The sequence below is a fragment of the Xiphias gladius genome, chromosome 23, assembly GCF_016859285.1.
Source record: "Xiphias gladius isolate SHS-SW01 ecotype Sanya breed wild chromosome 23, ASM1685928v1, whole genome shotgun sequence".
NCBI classification, from domain to species: Eukaryota; Metazoa; Chordata; class Actinopteri; order Istiophoriformes; family Xiphiidae; genus Xiphias; species Xiphias gladius.
This window is the reverse complement of record NC_053422.1, coordinates 13,137,152-13,158,859: the sequence shown is the minus strand read 5'-3', so window position 1 is coordinate 13,158,859 and position 21,708 is coordinate 13,137,152. Positions and strand designations below refer to the sequence as shown.

The following is a 21,708-nucleotide window of genomic DNA, read 5'->3' as shown; positions in this document are numbered from 1 at the left end:
TGAGGAGCTGCCAGGGGCGAGAGGGGGCTCCACAACACAACAGTGGTCTTTCCCACATCCAATCCTCTCCAAGCTTTTGCACTCCTCCACCTCCTCCTCCTCCTTCTCCTCCGTCAGCTTCTCCTCAGCAGAGAGCGATGACGTCTTCAGCGAAGGGGAGGATGTTGGCAAAAAGAGGGAGACATTCAGGAAGGTGAGAAAGACTGAGATAAACAGAGAATGGATGGATGCAGTGTCAAAGTTCATTTTCAGTTTTGGCATTTGCTTACTCAGTATAAGCACTGGCCGCTCTGGTTTTCCATGGAAGGCTTAAAACTATATTTCTCTACTGTTCTTTGCACATCTGGTCCTGGTGATTTGCATGGACTTGAAAGAGGACTTTGACAAGGTCAGATTTGAATGGTGTTTGCATGGCTGGCTGCTGCTCCTGCTGCTGCCGCTGCTGCTGCAGATATGGGAGTAGAGGGGAGTAGAAAGTCGGCGGAGGACTAGGCAGTAGATGCTCGTTTTCTCATTGCATGCTCTTTATTTGCTTTGTTAGACACCGAACAGTAATCTATAATGACTGAGTCGAAGGTGAAGACTTTCACACAAGAATGGGAAATCAGCATCCTGTGTACGAAATGGTAACATTTAGGATGCAAACATCTGCAATTTTGAAAGCTGAAGTCCTGTAAATTAGACATTTTCTTCAAACTACAAACTTGTCAGTTCGTAACAGTGTCTCTACTGAGCATGCTCAGCTCTACTTTAGGTTCCCATAGTTTTTTTTGTTTTTGTTTTTCAATGCCATGCCTGTGTCTGGTGGCAGCTGTTTTGCGTATATACAAAACAGCCCATAACTGTCGAGGAATGCGCTGTTTGTAAACACCACAGATACTGACACTTGTAACAGTTTGTTGACGTATGCGGAAAACCTGGGAGGTGTTAATACTGTATTACGTGCCCAAACAAAGGTCTCTCAGTCTCAGGTGGTTTTTAGAAAGGTAAAGGGTCTTTATGATATGTTTTATCAGGTTTTCCTCAAAGAGAGAAACTCATTTGGTAGACACTTTTATCCAAAGAAACAGACAATAGGGAAGGTACGGACCAACTCAAATGATGCCCCAGAATTAAAAGGCCCTGAGATGGCACACAGGCCTTTTTGTAACAAGGCGCTGGTTCAGCCCCACTTGCAGGTTGAGACGTGTCCACTTGCATGCATGTAGACATTCAGGTTTAGGTGAATTGGCAATTCAGAATAGCCTGCAGGTGAATATGTTTGTCTGTATGCTTTACACCTGTTAACTTGTCAAAGAAGTAACCTCACTCTTACACAATGCGCGCTGGGATAGGCTCCGGACCCTGAACACAATAAGCCAAATGGAAAAATGGAGGACGGGTAAATACTGAGCATTCACAACTTCAGACAGGAACAGCAGGGAACCCTCTGCTCCCTTCTCACTTAGCATGAAGACGACATCATGATCTGCTCTTCTTTTGTGCCTCAGTGCCGCTCCTGGAAAACTTTCCTGACCGTGATGCAGTGGTCGCCGCGGCAGCAGAGCTCCTGGGTCCAGCTGGCTGGACATCAAGGCATGTGTGTTACAGTTCTTCCAAAAAAGAAACTTACAGGCATCCAGGGGAAATACACCTCCATCAAGTCTCCAATTGACAAAACTGTCAAGATGGATTTCTTTGTGTTTCTGAAGCTTTCGCGTGACCACTGGTGAACAAACATTGCACAGACATGAGATGATTTTAGCTTCCCACACCAGATAGAACTACGGGACATTCACTACTGTGTGTGGGACAACTGTCAATAGCCTGCATTGCCCCATACATAAATAGCTCTACTTTTAGCTCCACAGTCACCTTTTTAGGAACAATGAAAACAATCTTTGTTTTATCCTGACAACCATACATTCATTCAGGGTGTTAGAACAGGCTTCATCCGGCCAAGGATGGGCTAAGTACGGGCTTGTCACCTCATAGAGGACTACAACATGTAGACCTAATCATTCACTACAGTTATAAAAGGGAAAAACACACAACTAAGCAATATCAAGCTTCAGTGAAGACTGAATTCACGTTTAGCAACGATGTCTCTCGGGCATTCATGAAAAACACATCACCATTCCATAGATTATTTCGGTGCTTAGGAGTTGATGTTCCTACTTTAACTTTTCAAGACTTTTAAAGCTGGAAGAGTGGTCCTGAAATCGGATCATATCCACTTTCTTCCCTCTTGTTTTATTTATACCATGGAACCATAATCATTCTACGCTTTGTCCCTTCACCCCTGGTGTCACCAGGTAACTTCCAGCTGAGTGATGGAGGGGAGGTGCTGAAACTGTACAGTGAGGTGGAGGCAAAGTGCCTGGACTGCCTGATGAGGGACCCGCTGAGGCCCTTTGTCCCACAGTACCACGGCATGGTCACCAGGGGGGAGCACTGCTACATCCGCTTGGAGGACCTGCTGAGTGGCCTGAGGAGGCCCGTTATCATGGACTGCAAGATGGGAGTCAGGTAGGTTTGAAAACAATTTTTTCTCTAGAGGATGATGAATCCGGTTCTAACTGCAGAGAGTGGTGTACATTCAGTGCGGTTGTTTTCATTTATTTTTATATTAGCTTTTATCTGTGATGTATTGTAGCGATCACAACTGAATATACATTTTAACAATTAAGTGTTTTCTTCTCTTTATCTTTCCTTGATGTTATTTATATGAATATGTAGCATCCCAAACCATCTTTGATCAACCATGGTTCTTCATTCATTTACCACCTTGCATCACTCTGTTTCACCTTATACCCCTTTACCTCCAGTTCCCTAGCAGTTGATTCAATCATGTTACATGATCTTTTTGTCAGCAGATGGATTTTATCTAGTCGTCATGGCATTGTAATTGTTTAAATTTCAATTTTTCGGACTACTTTGAAGACTTCTTGTCCACGTTGGTTTAAATGTTGAGCCTCAAAGTTCACTGCTGACGTGGAAACAGCAGTTGACAAAATAATCCCACTTCAAGGTACATATTGTAACTGTTCTGAATTTCTCTGATAGCCTGAAAGAAAGACTTTGCTATGAAGAATGGATTACATTTTATATCCATTTTCAATCATAATTGGATCCCTAATTACGAAATTAGGGATGTCATTCACAGGCAGTAGGTCTTATAAAGCAAAATCTTCTCATTTTAATAAGATTTTTACCTATTATTTGGACTTGAAAAGTGTTGATCGGAGTGGTTTATTGTATTTACAGAACCAATATGCCTCTGGTGTAGCTGCTCAAAACTAAAACAATAGAGTTTATATTATCCCTGATTGGTCTGGAAATACTAACACTTTAAACTCTTTTTTTATGCAGCAATGTTTTTCTACACAATGTATTATATGGGAGTTTCCTTGTTAGGACGTACCAGGAGGAGGAGCTGGCCAAAGCTCAGACCAAAGCCACCCTGCGGAGTGACATGTATCACAAGATGGTGAAAATAGACCCGTCCGCTCCGTCAGAAGAGGAACACGCACTGAAAGGTGTGACCAAGTGGCGCTACCTTCAGTGGAGGGATGCCACCAGTTCTACATCCACGCTGGGCTTCAGGATAGAGGGCATCATGGTAGGAGTAAAGGACAGTAAAATCAAAGCACAACTCATGCTACCCACAAATGCCCTACAGTATATTATCTGAGCTGTTTCAGTCACTAAATGTTTTCAAATGTGCCATGTTTCTGTCTGTGTGAGTCAGATGGAGGATTCCAGTGTCCAACGGGACTTCAGAAGAATTCTGACTTTAGCTCAGGTCACCGAGGCGCTGCTCTACTTCACCAGGAGTCAGCTGGACATCCTGGTCAGTTCTGTCTATCCTAGAAAATCTAGTTACAATACAGTGCTCTTACCTTTAAAAAAAAGCTGTTGATAATCATTCTATCATGAGCAAAAACTAAATCTAGAATCAGGCTCGTGTGTAACTGTGTGAGGGCATTCCCGAAAAAAAGAGAAGATTGTTCTGCTCTTGCTGCTAAAGCTTTCCCATTGGAATTAATAAAGTATTAGAACCATCTTAGCAAAAATATCCTAATTAAATAAAAATTAAAAAAAATGAATACAGCAAACAGAACCTAATGAAAACAGACCAAAAAGAATGTAAAAATTACTCCTTCAAATCTTAAAAGAAATGAAAATCATATCTTTGGTCAGTTTCAGTGCATTTCCGGTTGCTCTCTTGTGGGGGAAGTGCTACCATTTGCTGTATCTGTATGTAAACAACATTTATGAAAGTATTATTTATCATATATAAATGTTTTAAATGTGAAACAAAACCTGATAAGACATGGAAATCTAAACAATTTTGTCATTCCCTTAGTTTTCTTCCCTATGTTATCCTATGTTAACACCACTTGTTGCGACTAAACCGTTTCAGTCTCTTCCGTCTTTCCATCTCTGCTCTCAGAAAGCATACCACTCCAGACTCCTGTCCCTGAGAGATGCACTGATGAATTCACCATTTTTCAGAAGCCATGAGGTTGGTTTAGAGAGACGAATCTTCCCCTTTTTTTGTTAAATGCTGCTTCAAACAATTCTAGCTGACATGAAGAGTGTGGATTTGAAATATCAGCTAATGTGATAAAAGATGGACCCGTAAAGAATGCATTAAGCCATATTGAACCAAGAGGTCTTTGCGCTGATCCAGTTTATTTTCACTTCATTCAAATTCATTCTTGCTCCGTAATGAATCAGCACGTATCTATATGTTTGATCTGATCAGGTGATTGGCAGCTCGCTTCTCTTTGTCCACGACCAAAGCAGCAAGGCCAGCGTGTGGATGATAGACTTTGGGAAGACCACCCCCGTGCCCGACACCAGCAAGCTCACACACAACGTCCCGTGGGCCGAGGGGAGCAGGGAGGACGGTTACCTCATCGGCCTCACCTCCCTCATCACTTCTCTGAGCCAGGCCATCAGTGTGGTCTCCTGGCAGCAAGAGGGCAGTGGTGGAGAGGAAATTAGGGTTACATGAAGCAGACGGAGGGGTTGTGGTTGAGACACCCCTTAAATGACACTCAAAGTCAGGGTCAGGTGGACAAAGTGGGTGCTGTTACACTTTGGACTGTTGCCTCATTTTATTCACTGGAAGAGAAAACAGAGGAGAATTTGTTTATGGAAAATTTGTCCCCACGGGCTCTAAAGAAGAAGCAGCTAAACTCCATAGCAATGTGATGTGGTACATCTGGCATGTACATACTGTAACCTTGGAGACAGTGTTGTTGCTACAGACTCAAAGAATTGCTTCACAAGACTTTTTCTCCATTTTATTTCAATTTTTTATCATTTGTGAAGAACCAAAAATCCAAAGATGTATGTTCTTTCTCTTTCAGATGCCTTCTTACCATAATGCTGATTACGGTTTTTTTGTTTGTTTGTTTTTTTGTGTGTTGCCACACCTGATAAGCTCATTTGTTTATAGCAACAAAGGAAACTCATAAAGAATCACAAACACACACATATGGTTGAACAGCCTCATGTTCTACCTCTTATAAATTAGGCTGACTTAAAAAGACTAATCATGCCTAGAACAAGAGACTTTAAAACACAGATGAAAATATATTGGAAAAACAGATGTTATTGATTTTGATATTATTACTCTGGATTTTAATTATAATTATAGTCACTACTTTCTCAATTTTTTTTTGTAAGGGGTCACAAAAAAAGGTTGGGAACCACTGGTTTAATCCATAACAATGCGCTGTATTTTACAGTCTCACATGTTGTTATGTAAAATCTTAATCTGAAAAGTAACTTGTAGCTGTATCTGTCAAATAAATCGACCATGCTTTTATTCTACGGGTCCATGAATTCCATTTCCACATAATTTCCTAAGGCGATTCCAGCAAAGAACCACATAAAATAATCTGGTACCAACTGTAAGTAAAATAGAGCGATAGAGAGTGTGATCAGCTCAACGCAACTAGCTGAACTGACTAAACAGTCTGAGAACTTCATTTTTCCTGTAATTACTACCAAACTACGTTGTCCTTTCCAGGAAACTTTCAAGAAATCATTAGGAAATAGAGGTCCTGTAAAGTAAAGCATTACAAATAAATGTAGTGGAGTAAAAATAGTCAGGAAAAGTACAGGTACCTCAAAGTTGTACTGAACTACTTGAATTACTTTCCAGCACTGAATATTAGAAACATTGTGTAACGCTAATGCAACACGATTCACCAGCACCACAAACTACAGATGACCGTGAAATTTAATGAACACCTCTCTAAAACACTTTCAGCAAAACAGTAAGAACTGTCATTCAGGTAAGACTGATTTTGAGCGTGTAGTTTATCGAGCACAAATGCAGTACCTCCTGCCCCCAGTCATTTCAGTCCACCTGGTTGAACACTGTCCACCAGGTGGCGCCCCGATGCCGTTCGTGCTGGAAATGAGTCAAGTTGGACAGATTGACAGACACGCAATCTGTCCCACTTTACAAGCAACAGGCAGGTGCTCCACGTAGAATCACAACATAGATTACTACGGAAAAGGAAATTAATCGGTAAATATTGTCGGTTAGTGTCTGTGAGTCTGGCGGGAAGCTCCGCCGCGATAGAGCTAACAGCTGGCTAAAGCTAACCCCAATCTACTGCTCACCTGACTTGAGGTGAAGCTGTGAGACAGTTCCACTCAAACGGCACCGATTCAGCATCTGGCCGTTTTAGTTTTGAATGTTTCGTTTAAGCGACGCAGTAAGTTTCTGACGGTTTCCCCTGGGGGCTCAGTTCGGAGAGGTTTTTCTGGATGGACCGTGGGGCTTTCTTTCGGGCAAGCTACCCCAACCTAGTGGTGACACGTGAGCTGAATAACGGTGAGTTTGGTCCACGGGTTAAATCCAGCTGTCCAGCCTCTGCCGGGGTTGCGCAGGTATGGCTGAGGCTAGGTTGCTAAAACATGCTTTGACAGGGAGAGGTCTGACGGGGACAATATAGTTCAAATGTTAAATATTTTAAAATAAATAAATCTTAAATTGCGCCCGCTTAAATGTGCGGCAGACTGTGTGTATCTGTTATTCACTTTTCGTGCGAAATTGAGCTCGTCAGAGGTATCAGATGAGAGGAAACGTGCGGACCCGAGGACGGGCACCACACTGGAGCCTGTGTCGTTGTCAGTCTGTAAATGTTGTAGTGGTAGTCTGACAGCAGGACACGTGGATTTTGATCATAGTTACTTAAAATGTCTTCTGGGAAGTTAAATCTATTACAAGTAAAAAGTCCCGCGTTCAAAACCTTACTTGTGTAAAAGTATGTAAGTCATATCAGCAAAATATACTTATATAAAAGAAAACAGACAAAATGGGCTCCGTTAATGTTACGGGGGTTTTTTTTTTAGAGATACCTAACTACTCTCTGAATCCTCTTGGGGATAGTTAATGCATTAGCCCAGCCGAAATTGCTTGCAGGTGATCTGTTGTGTCGTCTTGTTTTTGTTTTGTCTCTCTGTTGACCTCGCGTTGGTACATTTTCACTTCTCTATCACCATAGCGACCGGCGGACGAACCGTGGGCTCACTGTAAAGACGGCTGCTCGTCTTTCGACCGTGTGTCCGTGGAAGCATATACAGCCTGCTGGCCTTTTAAGGATCATTAGTGTATTTATTGTAGGCCAGTAACGAATTAAGTGGTCAGACAGCCAAACGTTATGCCTCGTCGTGGGTTGTATAATTACCCATTGCACCGAAAACCTCCAGGTAGGTTTAGCTAACCACGCCCAAGGAAGCCTCCGATTCGGCAGTTAAGTGTTTCCAATAAAAACCATATCATGCCAGGTCTACATTTAAAAATAAAATACAATTAAAAATTCTAGACTTGTCGAATCTGGACTAGATTAACCCAGAGTCTGAGTAAAACAGTTTCAGATTTGTGAAACCTTTATTCTATTTGTGAGGAACCCAAAATAGGGCGATTTCACTGTTTTTATTCCCCCATCTAGTAGACACCAGACCAGGTCCAAATGAAAAACCACAATCGTAAGACTTCCCAAATCTGAAACTTCAAGTCCATCTTGTCTGATGTGGGGTGGCGGGTGAATGTGGTGTCGGTGGACCGTGGAGTTAATATTGTATCTTAACGTGCCCCTTAACCGCCGAATGGGAGGCTAACGCTAACTTCTTTATAAGTTCAGCTATACGTCCTATGAGTCCTTAATGGACTTTTATACAGTGTTGTGTTTCATTTTTACAACGTTTTACTTTTCGACAAGGGACTCAAATATTTTTTTTCCTCAATTGCCCGCGCCATTTCCGTGACCCGGAAGATTAAACTTTGTACAAGTAGTACTTCCTTTGTCTTCCCGTCAACGCGCTAGTCGAAGAGGCTAGCAAGGCTAACAGCTAGTAAAAGAGCACTCCCTGCGATCAGATCGCGGTCGGCTTTGTCTTTGCCTCTGATCCACTTGGGATGTCGGAGTTTCTTCCACAGCCAAGCCTCTGTGTTTCATGAAAGAGAGAAAACGATATATATATTTTTTACACCCAGGGTTGTCTGTATTTGTTTTTTTTTTTGTTTTTTTGGGGGTCTAACACTATTCGAGAAACATGGCGGATGGCGGGCATTACTACAACGGTAAGAAACCCTGCTCACTACAGCATTAATTTTACATTTTCTCTGCCACTTTTACTATTTTTCTTCAGACCGTGGGGACTTTATAGTGAGGAGAGAGGTCCGAAGCACAGGTTTCATGGTCGTAGGAGGTAAAATTATATATAGGACAACCTGGAGATCTAGTTATGCCACTTAACAGACATAAGTATTTACTCAGTACATAATTATTACTATTTTTGTTATTGTTACAATACTAGACTATGGGTTATAGTCTTAAAACAGAATACGCTGAATACAGTCACTGTAGAGGTCAATAAGGCAAAGTCTAGAAGCATGTTTGGTTCCTAGTCTTAGTATGGAGGGCCTTTTTTAAAAATGTAATATGTTAACAATTTTGTAATGCTTATACAGAAAAGTAGGTTTCATTAAGATCCCTTAACGATTCTGTTTCTCAAAAATTAGCATTGAAGGTGTGTAGGTTTCTTTCCAGTTTATACACTGCAACCAATAAAAGACATTGTGGCTAAAAACAGTGTCTCAAAATAGAGCATTATTTTGATATATTTAACTCCCATCTTGCATTTTAGCTGCTGACAGACTTGTAAAACTTTGGCTGGAGTTAATGTTTTGTATTTGATCATTTACATTTGTGGTGTGATATTTATGTCAAACGGACTAATTTTCTGAATCTGTTCTCAGAGCATGATGACAGAACCGCACCACAGTTTCGCAACCGTAAAGGAAGAGGCTCCCACAAGGGTCGGTCATATGATAGGTCCCGTAGAGACCGCCAGCGGGGAAGCCACCCAGGTGGCTTTGGAGGTCCTGGACCACGGTCAAGGCTTGAAGATACTGATGGAGATGTAACTATGAGTGACAGCTCTCAGGACAATAGCTCCCAGCACAGATTGTAAGTGTTGTTTAAAATATTGATGATAATTTAACTCTGTCATCGTGTTGTTTGTAGTGGGACTCATTGATGAGCTGTAAAACAAGATCCTCACTTTTTAAAGGGGGCTTAGAGAATTAAGTGTAGAAGCCAAAAGAAACTTTCAAATATTTTCATCTAAGTGCAAGAATAAAAATCTTAAAATGAAATATTTGTCTTAATTTGAAATGAGCTCAAAGTTTTTTCCTATGCTTTAATCAGTCACAGGAAGACAAAGTAGGACAAGACTGACCATTTTCATCCTTAGAACTGTACCTTTTTTATAATATGAAAACCTCAAGTAGTCGTCTACCCACTCTGAAAGTACCTCAGGGAAAACAAACAAAACTGAAACTGTAAAAGTGAATTGAGCTCTGTTTAGTAATTTAAGCTTGTTTGAAGCTGTAAAGCAGTGTTTTAATGTCCCCTGTGTCCCCTGCATTCGTCCTATTATTATAATTATTAGTCTCATTATTGTTACACATCTCTGTTATATGTCTACTGTGCTATTTTTTTTTTTTTTTTTTCCCTCTATACAGCATTGTGACTTATAGCTGCTGGGCTGAAGAGTCACAGGAACTCTACTCTGTGTGTACCAAATAAAAAAATCACAAGAATACAATAAGCTTTACTCTTAGGACTTGTTAGGTGATTATAAAATTTAGAAACACCACAGGAAACTCTGCGTCAATTAATTTAGGCCCTGGTTCATCATGCCGAAACCCAGGTTAAGTTTCAGAGTTCCCACAAAGGTTCCTGGAAGAGTTCCCATGGCAGAAACTGGCTAAAGGAGGATTGATTAAATATATGTCCTTGTTTTGTCTTCTTTAGCAACCCCTATGGAAGACCATTTCGGAAAGGAGATGGACGGTTTGATAGAGACAGACGACAAGGCAAAGGGGGAGGAGGTGGTAGAGGAGGAGGAGGAGGAGGAGGAGGCAGCGGCTTCAGAGGAGGAGACCGAGGTGGAGGAAGCAGCAGTGGAGGAGGGAAAAGCCAGTCAGGCTGGTCCAAAGTAACAGTGCGTATTATTAACAGTCACCACAGGACAGTCAAGTTACCTTGTAACCTGTTAAAAGATATGATATTTTCCTTTTTTATCTGTTTCACAGATACCACACGGAAGAAAATATGACAAGAAATGGTTATTGACAGCTCTTCAGAACATCTGTTCAGTTCCCTTCACACCTGTACAGGTGAGATTCAGCACTGTCTCATCTATGTAAATGCTTACTTAAATTACCAAACTAATAGATTTTGAAAATGCTTTTGTATAGTACTCAATATAGTAAAAATGAAAATATGCGCTATCAGGAAATGAGTGAATGATAAGATCTGTCAAAAAATATGAGAGAGCTTACAGTCATGTGCTTTAATTTATGATTGCATCATGGACAGTACCTTTTAAATGCATAATGAGCACTATGAGTGTTGACTAAAAAAATGGTGGGAGTTATTGTGCCTCCTTTTTTTTTTTTTTTTTTAAATAATAATTCTTTCCATCTAGACAAATAAATAAACTGAATACTTTAAGGAAGAGGTTGTTTTTGGACAACGCTCTTGTACGGATGCATCTTCATTATGTGTTTCTCTCTCCCCCATTCCTCCAGTTCCATGTTGACCATGACAGGGCCCATTTTTACGTGGATGATTCCTCTGCTGCCAATGCTTTACGCAAATGTTCTCACAAGATCACAGACACAGATGGTTATAAGGTATGTTGGGGTAATAATGGAAATCTCTTTTTGCTTCAGAAAATCTCCCAACTCCATTGTCCTTAATGATTAGTTTTTTTCATATTTGTTGTGGGTTTATGGTAATTGTTTCCTGCTGCTTGCAGATCATAGCTACACTTTTATTAAGTTCTTATCCTACCTACTTCCACACAACCATAAATCACCCTTCATCTAAAACTCAACATGTGTGTAGTTTATCAGTATTTACTAATCTCTCTCTTGCACCTGATGTTTGTTCTATGAAGGTGGAGGTGCACGTAAACTCCAGCGCTCCACCATCCTTCCTCCTCTCTGACCTGAAGTCTGAACATTTGGAGCACCTGAAGGTGAGCTGGAGAAAGTAATAAACTATCCGAACGGTCTGAATGGGGCTGTGACAGTAGCAGCATTTTGAGATGATGATTAAAGTCTCACAAATACTGTTAGTTAAAATTTCATTTAGTGTCTGTGATGAGAGTTAGTAATACTTGAACTAAAAAGTAGATCAACATAACTAAGAAAAACATGCTGACTGAGAAGTGATGTTTGATTTTTGCTGTGAGGTCCATCAAGTTAATTAGCATTTACTTAAGTAATCATGGTATTGTTGGCTTTGCATTTGATTGGACAAAAGTGGAGAGGGGATTTCTTGGGAACAGATTTTTTTGGGAATTCAGTTGTAAGATACAATGTCTTCTTTTTTAAAATTTGATTCCCTTTTCCTTCTGCCTTTTTTAACCTCATTAAAATAACCGGGAGGAAGTTTCTCTTTGTTTTTATAATTTTTTTGATGTTCAGAACTAGCTTCTCATGTTGGCTGTTGTGTTATCTTTCACAGCAATGCATGGCAAAACGTTTTGATGGTTCCCAGCAAGCACTTGACTTAAACAACATCCGAACAGACCCAGGTAATTTTACTCTCTCATCTCTCTCTCAGGTATCTAGCCTTTGTATGTTCTATGTTAATGGCCACTGCAGTATTATTTTACATTGAGGATTCAATAGATGGTACATAAAATCTGGTGAAGGAAGTGAATCCTGTAGAGCTTTATATAATAATAATAATAATAATAATAATAATAATAGTTATTTTTATATTTTTTTTATTTTTATATTTTTTTTGGAGTATTTGTTGAGTATTTAGATTGCTAATTTTATTTTATGTGACAGACCTGGTGTCCCACAAAATTGAAGTCACCTTGAATCGGAAGACGCACATGGAAGCTGTCATCAGGATCATTGAAGAAAACATTCCAGAGGTAACATTAATATAATGGATATTTTTAATATTATTTGCTTGAAAAATAAGAGACACACAATTTGCTGTTGTCATAATGTAGGTGCACACCCAGGCTGTTTCCTAATTAAGTGACGGGTCAAACTGAATGTTCTTACACTTATCTCCTCTGACTGTTGCCAGCTGGCTTGCTTGAACCTGAGCAACAACCGTATTCACAAACTGGATGAGGTTGCTGAATTGATTACCAAGGTGCCTAATTTAAAGACCCTCAACCTTTCCCACAATGAGGTGAGACTGACTGCTGTGTTGATCTACAATAAAAACCAGACAAATTTTTTTTTTTTTTTTTTTTTTTTAAATCCTCCCCTCACACCATCTTGTTTTGCTTCTGTCGGGTCCTCCAGCTGAAGTCAGACCGAGAGCTGGACAAGATGAAAGGCCTGAAGCTGGTCGAGCTGTGGCTGAACAGGAACCCTCTGTCTCTCTACTTCAAGGATCAGGCCTCATACATCAGGTCAGTCAGCAGTTTTAGGGGGTTAAGGGAGAAGCTTTTAGGGAGGGGGCACAGTGGTGTGTCTGTTTGTGTGCGACTAGGGGTGTCCTAGTATAACGAGTAAGCAGCAGTCTGCTGCTAAAGAAGATCAAACAAGCCTGTGTGTTTGTGTGTGTAAGATACCTGAACGATAACCGAAACCATTTCCCCAACAGTCAAGGATGAACTTTAGGAACAAGCAGAGCCAGCTGACATTCACCAGCAACTCCCTGTATTTGTGTATACTGTGTCTTTTTTGTTTTGTGTGTGTGTGTGTGTGTGTGTGTGTGTGTGTGTGTGTGTGTGTGTGTGTGTGTGTGTGTGTGTGTGTGTGTGTGTGTGAGAGGGAGAAAATAAACACACAAATTCATTTGCAAGTAGTTTAAATTATTCTTCTTTTTGGTTTTGTTTTACATGTTTCTTCCCACTTGATGATTAATACTTCCTTTTCACACTGCAAACTAAACATTTCTTAATCCTAAAATTTGCTGAGAGGACCATCTAACCACGATGCAGTTCCACATTGTTTTCTTTTCAGCTTGCTTAAACTCTCCACAGTTTGAACGGCTAGGTTCTCTCTGCCAGTTTTTCACCTTTTTATGGGACATCCTTTCATGCTTTGGTCTCTTTTATGGTTCTCAGTGATGCTGTACCCAGCACTCCTCTGCTGACTTCCTGGTTAGTTATCCCATAAACTGCTGTAAAACGCTATCACACTGCTGCTGAGATATAACTCTGAGAAGAAGCACTTTTTTATAGAGAAGACATCCGGTATGACAGTCCTCTAACACAATCTACTGTGAACTGCTTTCAAAAATATGAATCCAAAACAATCTTTTGAGCAGTACTGTATAACAGAGTAGGTTGTCTATTGGACAGGGGGCAATCCACAGTTGTCTTGACAAATGTTTGGATGAAACAAAGAAAATCCACAGCCAATCATTCCCATCCCCTCATATCACCCTTGCCCACTCGGCCCCCTGTATCAGGCGAGTATGGAAGGCTGGATAGCCCATGACGGGTAAGATCCCACCTGGAAACCCTGGGACAACCTAAGGCAGGCACAGTCACGATTACTCAGCCTTAGTCCCCGTGAGCTCTGACTCACTAAGAACCCGACAAGAAGAAATTGAGAAGATGGGACTCCACAGGACAAGCCGTTGGGCTGAGGCAGAAGGGGATACGTGCCATTATCAATGACCATTGTTGAGCCAAAGAGAAAAGGCAGTCTCTCTCTTCTCTTGGTTCTCTTTGGCCTAAAACAGGCCTCTGCTGTTCAGTGAATGAAGTGGAGAGTTTGGCAAATACCCATAACTAACTTCTGAGGGGAGATATGTTCTGAACTGGAAAATGAAGTTCAGTTTTGCCCGAAATACGTCAAATGAAAAAAAAAAAAAAAAAGTAAACACTTTCTGATGGCTGTGACCAGTACAATAAGGTCAAATATTAAGCAGAGAGAGCAGAGTATAGAATTATCACTCTAGTTGAATACTTAATGATATCCCAGTCCCTCTATAACCACAGGTTTGGGGTCCAAATTAGGCTAGAAAATCAAATGCCTACAGCACGAAGTCCAGTTACTGTAAGATACTGATAACTGCTATGTTTGTGCAGCAGGGGAAGGCTATAGGATGAGTGGTGGGACTGCTGGGTCCAGCTCAGTTCGAGGCCAGGTGTCCTTTTTGTTCAGCTGTTCTCAGGTTGTCTTTCTTTGCTGATAATCATGGGTGCAAACACTGACAAACTCACTCACATGATGAATAGCGATTGGCACCTTTTCTGAATTTTAGACTACTGTGCATTTTACTTTATATTTTTTACCGAGACCCTGTTTTGATTTTTGGTGACATAGATCCATCTTGTCCAGATTTTTTTGGGGGGGCGGGGGTTAACACGAGACAGGCGGCCACCTCTCTCCCAACAATGCATAACCTATTTCTTTTACTAATTAAAAATGGATGTGTTTGCTGGTTTCCAGCGCAGCCTTGTAGATCGTGGGTCTCTGCATGTTTGTATGTGTGTGCTCCTACAAAAGTGTGCTTGTGTTGCCTCCCCATGTCAGATCTGTGTATATCTCCATATTGGGGGAGAGGGTGAGTATACCTGCAGGTAAGTACACCTTGGGGTGGGAGAATTGTCAAAGAGCACAGCATGAAACTGAAGGGAGGATGAGAGCGTGTATGATAGTCCATTTGTGGATTTACTTGCATACAAAGAAGAATAAATCCCTTGAGACACTGGTTGTAGTTACAGTATTTTCATGTATCTCTACATGAATGTGTTCTCCCAAATGTTCTTTACAGCGTAAATGCTTAAAATGAAAGGCACAAAATGACATAAGTGGGTCAAAAAGTGTGACTGACATTGGTGTTAAAGTACTTAACATGATTTATCTCTGTGTGTATGTGTGTGTGTGTGTATGTGTGTGTGTGTGAGAGGTGGTTGGTGATGATAACTTTCCTGCTCTTGATTTTTGTTCCTGTACCAGTGCTGTGCGGCAGAGGTTTCCCCGGCTTCTCAAACTGGTAAGTCCAGACATTTGTCTCACTTCGTCTTTTGCCATTGGCCTCCTTTCTTTAATGATACATTACATTGGTTGCAATCGAACCACACTGAATATAAGTGCATAATGGAAAAACCATGGGGGTTTTTTGTTTGTTTGTTTGTTTGTTTAAAGATTAGATAACATTCCACCAATTTCATGTATTTAGCCAATATTGCAAAAGTCATAACAGCTGTAGGTTTTGTGGCCCAATAGGTACAATCATGTGCATACAAAAACATAAACCTGATTATAGTGTTGATGTGCTTATTGTTGTATATTTTCATCGATATTGATTATAATATCAATGTATTATACAGTTTTTATTTAGACAATTACTTTTTTTTTTTTTTTTAACAAAATTTTGAAGGTTCGTGAGTAGTAGCAGTAGCTCAATACTATGACATCTATAAAGAATTGAATAAATAGTGGCAAAGGGGTCCACTATTTGTAATTTCTCTCCTTTTGTACCTCCCTTCCCGTGTGCTTTCCTTTTCAGGATGGTCATGACCTCCCCCCACCCATTGGATTTGATGTGGAAACGCCTACCACTATCCCTCCGTGCAAGGTTATTTATTTTATCATTTGATCAATTATATATTTTTATTCACTGATGTCTTCTGGTACACGTGACACTCAGTATAGCTTCTCAAATGTGTTATATTTGTTAGTAGTTAATTTCAGAAGTGTAAGTTAAAGCTGCATTGCTCTCCCTCACATGGAAGTCTCGACAACTGTTGTCTCCTTTATGTGCCTAACAAATGTTTTTCCATTTGACAATCCAGGGCAGCTGTTATGGCTCCGATGAAATCAAGGCTCTCATCCTTCGCTTCTTGCAACAGTGAGTTTCTACCTTTTTATTAATAGTCAGCTGAGGGGGCCTGTATTCCAGGGTTAATGCACTGGTGATGTGACCCAGCTAGTGGCTTGTTAACCAGTACTGCTTTTTGTACAACTTCATTTCCAGGAAAAGGTTTGTGGGCAAGAGAGAATCACAGAACAACACAGAAACAACTGACTGTTATATGTGACTGTGTTGCAGGTACTACAGTATATATGACTCTGGGGACAGACAACCGCTTCTGGATGCTTACCATGATGGAGCATCGTTATCCCTTACAACACCTTACTCCACCCAGAACCCCTCCAGGTAAGAATACACTCAAAGACACACACTTCTGCATACATGTTACTGATTAAACATGAAGGAATGGGATGTATTGTTTTTCAGTTTTTCCACTGTTAGAATTTTATTTAGTCATTCATTTATCACTGATCCCACTCCTGACACCTCCCTATCTGAGTCTCAGCTGTATTCACATTGATTCTATCTGTCTCTCTCCACTGGTGTTTAGGAGCAGTCTGGGAGAGTATCACAAAGACAGTCGAAACCTGAAAAGGATCAAAGACTCTAGTGAGTTTACCATTCGTGGGGGGTCAACTCCTGGATATTAATTAGACTGGATGAGTAAACTTTCAGATATTACTCCAGTTAGAAAGTAGGTTGGAGACCTAAGGGCCCCTATGTTGAATGGAAATAACTCAGATCGAGGCATCTGATGCAGTTAACATCTTTTACTGATCGTGGAATGGGTAGTACTATCAGCGGTCTGCAATGAACAGAAATGATAAAGAAACAAAGTACAGGATTTAGTAAAATATCATTACTATAATCTACACAGGGATAATATCGAATAATACCAATTAAACATTCTAATATGGGGTTAAACATTATTTTATACACATACACACACACACACTATACATATGTACACGGTCACGCAATCCACCATCCAGGGAGGGAAAAAGCAAGAAAGAAACAAACTGACATGTGCAACTCAGTGAATAGGTGGGGATTACTTGTCAGGTCTACAGGGGCTGTATCCCAGCAACTACCTAGCAGTGACAGCCTCATTTTCATTGATGGGACTTTGGCACATTACCCATTGGGCTGTTGACTTGTCGGGGATTCTGAATTGTTGAGACTGAATATTTTGTGATTTGACGTTTTCCTTCTCTGAATCTCACCTCCTGTAGCAATGAGATTTCGACTGCTGAAGCACACCCGACTGAACGTGGTGGCTTTCCTCAACGAGCTGCCCAAAACTCAGCACAACATCGCCTCCTTTACTGTTGACGTAAACACTTACACAGTGAGTTCATGTTTTTTCTGTTGGCCGGCACTTGTCATTAGCCTCACCGTGAATCATTTCTCTGTATTAATTCTCCAAAATGTGTTCTGTTTACAGAACACACTACTGTCATTCACAGTGAGTGGAGTTTTCAAAGAAGGTGAGTTGCTTGCTCCTCGTGATTTTTAAATGTGGTTCTCATCCAATGCAAAAGTAAGTGGTGTTGATCTTGTAACTAATTTGTGTCGTGTCTGTTCTTCAGTTGCTGTTGATGGTAAATCCCGAGACTCCACCATGGCCTTCTCTCGAGTTTTCATCACAGTCCCAGCGGGGGGTTCTGGGTAAGTTCACCAACCTCCCAGTGGTTTCCGTCATCACCTGTTGTCCATCTTGTTTTTCCCTGTGAAAGTGGGTGTTTCACAGTACAAACATAGTAACAACCGTTGTGGATCATCAAGAAAATGACACCCCTGTCTTGTCTGCTTTAACAGCAATGAATACAAAGCTTTGTGTGCAAAAAACACTGACTTCATAACAATTTAGGGTTATTTATTTATTTATCCAATCATTCATTTGTTTATTTATTTTTGCATTTTGCTTTTATTGGAGAGTTTACAATATAGATATAAACAGGGAAAGGCAGAAATGGGGGGGTTTCACAGGGAATGGTTATCTGATATGTGTCTGAACCACTAAGCCACCCGATGCGCCAGATTTTTAGTTTCATAACTACCGCCAGCTATAATTCATTGTGCTGAATTTTTTCCACAGTTAGTCCTAAAATCAGTTTCTGGTAGTCTTAAATGATTTTCTAAAACATCCAGGCACCCAGATTCTTTCCTGAGCAGTAGAGGTCTAACCAAAGTTAAAATTAATTGAACTTAAGTATTTTGAATCTGTTTTTTGAATAACATAGTGACCAAAAGGTTCAATAAAAACTGAATATTGAACATATATATTTCATTGTCTTTAGCTAGGTGAGCCTAAGAACCTGACAATTGAGTGTACGTGGCTGGTGAACCTAATGGTAAATTGTGAAATATGTCAAGAGGTGGAAGTCCACCACCTCCTGAAATACCTGAAATATTCAAACTTCATTGTCTGTCTGTGTTTCTCCTGTGCCACAGTTTGTGCATAGTGAACGACCAGCTTTTCATCCGAATGGCAACAACAGAGGAGATCCGGCGTGCCTTTGTGGCTCCCGCCCCGACTCCATCTTCCAGCCCTGTCCCCACCCTCACCGCACCGCAGCAGGAGATGCTTACTGCCTTCTCACAGAAGTCTGGCATGAACCTGGAATGGTCCCAGAAGTATGTCTTGTTTTTGTGCATTTAGCGTTGGCAATGTTGCATGACATCATTTATTCACTTAATTTAATACAACTAAACACTCGTTCTCCGTCACAGGTGTCTGCAAGACAATGAGTGGGACTTCAACAGAGCAGCACAAATCTTCACTCAGTTAAAGGTAACATGGCTTAAATTGATTCATTTTAATTTCCATACAGGTGTTATCATTTTCATAGCAAGGCTCTAAAATGCTTTTTTTCTCTTTCCAGACGGAAGGCCAGATCCCTGATGTTGCGTTCATAAAATGAAGAATTAAATCATGCTTCTGTGAAATAAAATCTGAAGTAATTTTATTTATGGCTTTTGTTTTATCCTTTACTGTTGACTTTTTGTTTTATTAAAAATGATGTAGATCAAGTTTATTTTACTTTAGTTATTGTTTTGTTTTAGCAGCTAAATGTCAACAGTTTCACAGTAAGACTGATGTTATGGTACAGTCTTTGGTTGTCATCGTTACCATAGTTTCGGATCATTTGTATAGAAATCACTACATGTTTTCATAGGAATAAAGACAGATGGCTAACTTTGTTCATCTTAATTTGTTGTATTGTGTTTTAACAATAAAAATATTTTGTCACACAACTGATACATTTCACTTCAGTCACAATAAGAACAAAATATTGAGTGTGAAAGTTTATTCATAAACTTGGTAAATACTAAATACTTAAAAAAAAAATCCTAACTCAAGGTCCAGTCACTGGCATTTTCTGGAGCTCTCAACCACCTCTCACAGTCTACATCAATTTATGTAGTTAGGTACTTGTCTTCATGACAGCTGAGCAAACTCTTCAAAAGAAAATGCTAGTAAGTGGACATAATTATGGCTGTAAAAACATAGTTGTTACATTAAAAATTTGATATTGCCCAAAACATAAAGAAATAAAAATTCTGATGCAGAGACCTGGAACCAAAGTATCCATTCCAGTTGCTAAAATGATGAGAAATAGAGGGAGTCTATTCTAATTATTAGGTGGTGATTTTGAACGTTACATTATTTACTTTATAAAAATAATTATAACAGCAGATAAAAAAAACAGGTTAAACAGGTTTAAACACAGCTATGGGATAATGGTTCCATAGTTGGGTTTTTGTCATTATCTTTCCAGGCTTGTACATGGACATGATTTTTTTTTTTTTTTTTTTTTTTTTTTAAACCTGAAGCATTTAGTTATAAGGTTCTAAGTAGTTATCCTTAAGCCAGTAACTGGACCCTGAGTTAGGATTTTAATAGAGGAAAATAAAAACAACCCTAGGTTTCTTTTCAGCACTGTAGGCAGGCTGATAGAGTTATAGCTCCATTGATCCATGTATTCCTATAGCTCTCAGCAGTGATGATTTCATGAGGTCCTTTAATGATAAAATACTAACTATTGGAATCACCACCTCCTGCCCTCAACCGGTGTTGATTTATCTTCAAACTCAGGAACCATAGAAAACAGCTGTAGAACCTGATATACACTTTGACAGTTTTTCTCCCATCGACCTTCGCCAACTAACTTCAACAATGTCTTCATCTAGACCATCAACTTCTCTGTTTAACCCATCCCAACTAGGTTACTTAAGGAAGTTTTACACTTAGTTAGCACTTCTTTACTAGATATAACCAAGATGTCTTTATTGACAGGCTATGCATCACTCCTTTAAACTCCTTCAAAACAGCTGTAATTAAACCTATTCTTAAAAAGCATACTCTTGATCCAGATGTTTTAGCCAACTATACTGTAGACCCATATTTAACCTTCCCTTTCTCGCTAAGATCCTTGAAAAAGCTGTCACCGACCAGTTGTGTGACTTTTTACATAATAGTTTGAGGATTTTCAGTCAGAGTTTAGACAGACAGCACTGGTGAAAGTAACAAATGACCCTATGATTGCATAGGACAAAGGACTTTTGTCTCTACTTGTCTTGTTAGATCCTATTGCTGCATGTAATACCATTGTCCATCATATCCTATTACATAGACTGGAACATTTAATTGGCATTAAAGGAACTGCTCTAAACTGGTTTAAGTCCTGTTTGTCAGTTCGATTTCAGTTTGTGCACGTTAACGATAAATCCTCCACATACTCAAAAGTTAGTCACAGAGTTCCACAAGGTTCTGTGCTTGGACCAGTTATATTCACCTTATATATGCTTCCTTTAGGCAATATTATTAGGAAACACTCCATAAAATTCCATTGTTATGCAGATGATACCCAGTTGATACCCATATTTGTCAATGAAGCCCGATGAAACCAGTTAGCTAAACTTCAAGCAGACCTTAAGGACATAAAGACCTGGATGACCAGAGACTTTCTGCTGTTAAACTCATACAAAACTGAAGTTATTGTTCTTGGCCCCCAACGCCTCATAAAAAAACATTATCTAATGATATAGTTACTTTAGATGGCATTGCCCTGGCCTCCACCAACACTGTTAGGAATCTTGTAGTTATCTTTGATCAGGATATGACCTTTAACCCCCACATAAAACAAACCTCAAGGACTGCCTTTTTTCACCCACATAACATTGCAAAAATCAGGCACATCCTGTCTCAAAAAGATGCAGAAAAACTAGTCCATGCTTTTGTTACTTTTAGGCCGGATTATTGCAACTCCTTATTATCAGGCTGTCCCAACAAATCTTTAAATACTCTCCAGCTGATCCAGAATGCTGCAGCAGAGCCTTCAGTAATCAGGCTCCTCTACTGTGTAACCAT

General features: G+C 40.1%; 1 protein-coding gene across 6 annotated transcripts; it reads left to right on the top strand.

Moving 5' to 3' along the window:
* The first annotated feature begins 6,415 nt into the window (after positions 1-6,415).
* On the top strand, positions 6,416-19,592 carry nxf1a (nuclear RNA export factor 1a). Of its 6 annotated transcripts, none has more exons than XM_040119713.1 (22): positions 6,416-6,841; positions 8,662-8,721; positions 9,272-9,482; positions 10,332-10,521; positions 10,613-10,696; positions 11,111-11,215; positions 11,482-11,562; positions 12,054-12,123; positions 12,386-12,474; positions 12,636-12,743; positions 12,860-12,969; positions 15,476-15,512; positions 16,029-16,097; positions 16,315-16,370; positions 16,572-16,679; positions 16,885-16,943; positions 17,567-17,682; positions 17,779-17,821; positions 17,924-18,002; positions 18,789-18,971; positions 19,068-19,128; positions 19,220-19,592. In XM_040119713.1, exons 1-22 carry the CDS (start codon positions 6,775-6,777, stop codon positions 19,256-19,258), a joined length of 2,025 nt encoding a protein of 674 aa, XP_039975647.1. In that variant the 5' UTR covers positions 6,416-6,774; the 3' UTR covers positions 19,259-19,592. The 6 variants fall into 6 exon arrangements, with proteins under 6 accessions (XP_039975647.1, XP_039975650.1, XP_039975653.1 ...); XM_040119719.1 differs by having other exon boundaries at positions 6,420-6,532; XM_040119715.1 differs by lacking the exon at positions 6,416-6,841 and adding an exon at positions 7,435-7,719.
* The last annotated feature ends 2,116 nt before the right edge of the window (positions 19,593-21,708 follow it).